This window comes from Neomonachus schauinslandi, chromosome 6, assembly GCF_002201575.2.
Source record: "Neomonachus schauinslandi chromosome 6, ASM220157v2, whole genome shotgun sequence".
NCBI lineage: Eukaryota > Metazoa > Chordata > Mammalia > Carnivora > Phocidae > Neomonachus > Neomonachus schauinslandi.
This window is the reverse complement of record NC_058408.1, coordinates 65,052,477-65,056,696: the sequence shown is the minus strand read 5'-3', so window position 1 is coordinate 65,056,696 and position 4,220 is coordinate 65,052,477. Positions and strand designations below refer to the sequence as shown.

The following is a 4,220-nucleotide window of genomic DNA, read 5'->3' as shown; positions in this document are numbered from 1 at the left end:
TCACAAACATATTACAAATGACAGCATGAAAAAAAAAATAAATCTTGCACAGTAACTCAAAGTTCAGCTCTACAATGTACCCTTAACAGGACATTGGTATCTTGAATAGTTTCAAATTACAAAACAGAGAACGTTACAAAGAGCTGTGTGTTCATACACAGCAATCACATCAGGAAATTACGACCTAAAGCAAAGGTAAACTAACTTTCTTGCAACTTCCAATTCTACACCAACTGGACACCCCTGCCCAGTATGAAGAATAGTTGGTTCTTTTTTTTTTTTTTTAACCTCTAATCTAGTTTAACAGTGCAGCTTAATTTTTACCTGCTGGCTTGTGTTCACACCAGCTTTTAAAGACTGCTTCTTCAACTACAGCTGCATACTATTATCCCAGCTATGGAAAGACTTCGTTCAATTTTTGCCAGTTTTCATAATATTAAATGTCAAGCTTTAGCTGGGCAGGAGTTAGATAGAGGCTTATTATCAGTCTGTGTGAGACTAAACTTCAAACCAAATTCAGTTTTGCTTAAGGGAACACTGTAAAGTAACAATTCTTGATATTACATGCCTCATATGATTCATTCAAATCATAGAGAATTACATCTTTGTCGCTGTTCTAAGAAACAAACAAATGTGAACAGCTAAAACATCTTAAAAATGCACCAAGTTTATGAAGTCTCAAACAAAACTTAAATTTTCTGTACATACTCCTGTCAAATGAAGTTATTTCCTGTACAACACTCCTCTTGCAAACTGGTCTTCTATTTCCTTTCATTTGACCTAGATCGGCTACGAGACCTAGAGAAGGATCGGGAAGGCTTGTGATTTCTCTCCCGAGAGACAGTGATCTCTCTCTCCTCCTATCTCTAGAAAGGGACCTGCTCCGGCTGCGGGTGAAGCTTCTCCGTCTTGGAGATCTGCGGCAAGGTGGAGGACTCCTTCTCCGATAATCATCTCGAGGGCGACGACCCCAAGACGGTGGTGGGCCACGATTTTGACATCTCTTTTCACCATTCTAGAGTTCCACTCCTACTCGGCAGCCACATGCTGTTCTCCCATCTAGTTCTCCAACAGCATCGGCTGCATCTCGGGGATCTTCAAATTCAACAAAAGCAAAGCCGGACGGTTTCTAGCAACCCACACACTTCGGAGTGGTCCATAATAGCCAAAAGCTCGTTCCAATTCAGTCTTGTTACCATTGTTTCCAAGATTACCTACATAAACCTTACAGTCCAATGGACAGGAATCATGATGCATTTCGAGATCTTGGGTTGGAAAGTGGACGCTCAAATCCACACACCCTCAGATGGGTCTTCCCGCTTCCCGCTCCCCTCCCCGCCCGGCTCCCGCAGATGCTCTCGCTGACCTGGCTTCCACGAAATGGTGGATAAAATCTTTTTTTAAAAAATGAAAGAAATGCTTGATTCCTTCCCTTCATCGATTTTCAGAATAATAACACAGTGACCGATGAATACTGTTAGAATTGCTATAAATTCATGAATTTTTATTTAATATGTTTCAACACATCACAGTCAGAATTGTTTGGATGTTCAAACTCTCCCATTTTTGAACAGTAGGATTCCCTTCGAGTTACCTTCTGTATTCTTTTTTTTTTCCTTCTTAATTGAGGTATAAAATAAACATATTATGGGCGCCTGAGTGGCTCAGTCGTTAAGCGTCTGCCTTCAGCTCAGGTCATGGTCCCAGGGTCCTGGGATTGAGTCCCACGTCGGGCTTCCTGCCCAGTGGGGAGCCTGCTTCTCCCTCTCCCACTCCCCCAGCTTGTGTTTCCTCTCTCACTCTCTCTCTCTGTCAAACGAATAAATAAAATCTTAAAAAAAAAAAAAAACCTTAGTTTTTATTCTTCTGCTGATAGATCTTTAGGTCGTTTCCAGTTTTACTATTATGAATAAAGCTACCCTGACCTTTCTAATACATATTTCATATGGCTCGTGTATACTCATGTCTGTGGGATATTTATCTAGCAGTGAAATTGCTGGATTAAAAGACTGGCCCGTGTTTGGCCACAGTGGATAATGCTAAGCAATTTTTTTTTTTTTTTTTTGGACCAATCTAAGTTATTTATTTAAGCCATCTCCTGCCATAAGCAAAGGGATGGAAGATCAGTATACTGGTCATCATTTGATACAAGTAAAGAAGGTGAGCTTAAGGTCCCATAGATTTTTCTGGTCCGTGTGCAGAGTCATGGTCCAAACCAGTGCTGTGGTCCCCACTGGGTGGTGGTCCAGGTTCTCTCTATTCATCTTCATAGCCGGTTGGAAGTGGATTCATGTGAGAGTTATGGAATAGAGTATGATTACCATCTCCCCAGGGAAAGGGCTTGGACCTGATGCGGAGATGGGGGTAGGCGACGAACTCGGGTCTCTCGTGCTCTCCATGACGCGACTTCAGGAAGACATTCAGCATGCTCACACCCACGCCAGGGAGCGCTACGAAGTAGGTGAGAGCCTTCCACATGCGAGCTGAGCCCTCCTCGCCGTGGGCGCCACTCGACATGGAACGCCCCAGCTGTGCCCCGGAACGACCTAGCAGCCCGGACAGCCGGGACACAGATACCGCCGCCGCCGCCATTTTCGACCTGAATGCTAAGCAATTTTTACAGGCAGCTGTTTCAGTTAACACTCCAGCCAGTGACTTTGGAGAGAGTTCTAGTTGCCCCTATCCTCACCAACACCTGGTATTGTCAGCCTTTTTCATTTTTAAGCCATTGCTGCTGTTGGTATGTAGTGGTACTTCATCATGTTTTTTAATTTTTAATTTGTATTTACCTCGTAATTAATGATATAGATTGGCTTTTCACATATTTCTCGGTCATTTACACATCCTCTTTTGTGAGGTACCTATTCAAGTATATCCTCTCCTCTCACGGTTTCGTCTTCTTGGTGATGTTAATTTTGATCACTTGATTAAGGCGTCATCTGACCTATTTCCCACATATTCGAGGCTCCTTTCCTGCTTTGTCCCGGGTAAGTGATCTGTGGGGAGAGACGTGATGACCGCATGAGCGTCCGGTTCAATGTTTTGCATCCATTGATGATCTTCGCTTGGATGAATGATAGCAGTGGTTGTTGGTGGGCATCCACATGGTCTTGACAGGAGTTTGCATTTTCACTGTCTCAGTAGTATCTTTTATTGAACAGAATGGCTTAATTCGAATGAAGCTCAATTCATCACTTTTCTTCTTTTAAAGTTAGTGCTTTCTGTTTTCTGTTTAACAAATTTGGGAGTGCTGGGGCGCCTGGGTGGTTCAGTCAGTTCAGCGTCTGACTCTTGATTTCTGCTCAGGTCATGATCTCAGGGTCATGAGATCGAGCCCCACATCAGGCTCTGCCCCAGGCCTGGAGCCTGCTTGAGATTCTCTCTCCCTCTCCCTCTGCCCTGCTATCCCTCTCTCCCTCTCTAGAAAGAAAGAAAGAGAAAAAGAAATCTTTGTGAACTCCAAATCTGTATGTTCTTCTAAAATGTTATTGTTTTACCTGACACATTTTTGTCCATGATTCATCTTAAAATTTTTTTAGGGTATCAAGATTCACTTTTTGTTCTCATGCAAATATCCAGTGATCCCATCAACATTTGTTGAAATAAATAGGTATATTTTATACTCGTAAGGGCGCCTGGCTGGTTCAGTTGGTGGAGTGTGTGACTCTTGATCTCAGGGTCATGGGTTGGAGCCCCATGTTGGGTATAGAGCCTACTTAAAAAAATAAAATAAAATGTGTGACAAACATGACATCTGAACAAGTTGATGAACCGAGTGGGGGAAATTTGAACACTGAATATTTGATGATATTCAAGTGTTAATGTTACTTTTCTCAAGTGTGATAATAGTATTGTTGCTAAATTTTTAAAATTCTTATCTTTTAGAGATATATAGTGAATTTTTTTTACAGGTAAAATGGTATGACGTCTGGGATGGCTTCAAAATAATCCAGGATATATATTGACATCAAAAGTGAAAACATCTTTGTACCCCAACTGTAATGGTTATTTCTTCTAATCTATTTGAATAAGTCGTCATGAAAAATTAAAGTATCCTCAAGAGAGTAAGGAAGGTTAATGTGTTACATCGCATAACACATGCTTACTTAGCAGTGTATTGACTCCAGCTGGTTGCACACCCACGTGCAGCAGTCGGGCACGCTGGTGCTGTGTGCACACGAGGGGCCCACCTCCAAACAGGAGGTGATGCAGAGTCATCA

At 42.2% G+C, this 4,220-nt stretch overlaps 1 protein-coding gene and 1 pseudogene across 1 annotated transcript; both read right to left on the bottom strand.

Annotated features, from left to right (window-relative positions):
* Positions 1 to 676: 676 nt before the first annotated feature.
* LOC110580220 lies at positions 677 to 1,271 on the bottom strand (annotated as a pseudogene).
* A 789-nt stretch (positions 1,272 to 2,060) lies between these two features.
* Positions 2,061 to 2,596, bottom strand: LOC110580218 (cytochrome c oxidase subunit 6A1, mitochondrial). Its single transcript, XM_021689873.1, has one exon. It carries the CDS (start codon positions 2,590 to 2,592, stop codon positions 2,257 to 2,259), a length of 336 nt encoding a protein of 111 aa, XP_021545548.1. The 5' UTR covers positions 2,593 to 2,596; the 3' UTR covers positions 2,061 to 2,256.
* Positions 2,597 to 4,220: the final 1,624 nt, after the last annotated feature.

Bases quoted from the DNA above. Each gene is read 5' to 3' on its own strand.
- LOC110580218 (XM_021689873.1), bottom strand. From the start codon at position 2,592: ATGGCGGCGGCGGCGGTATCTGTGTCCCGGCTGTCCGGGCTGCTAGGT.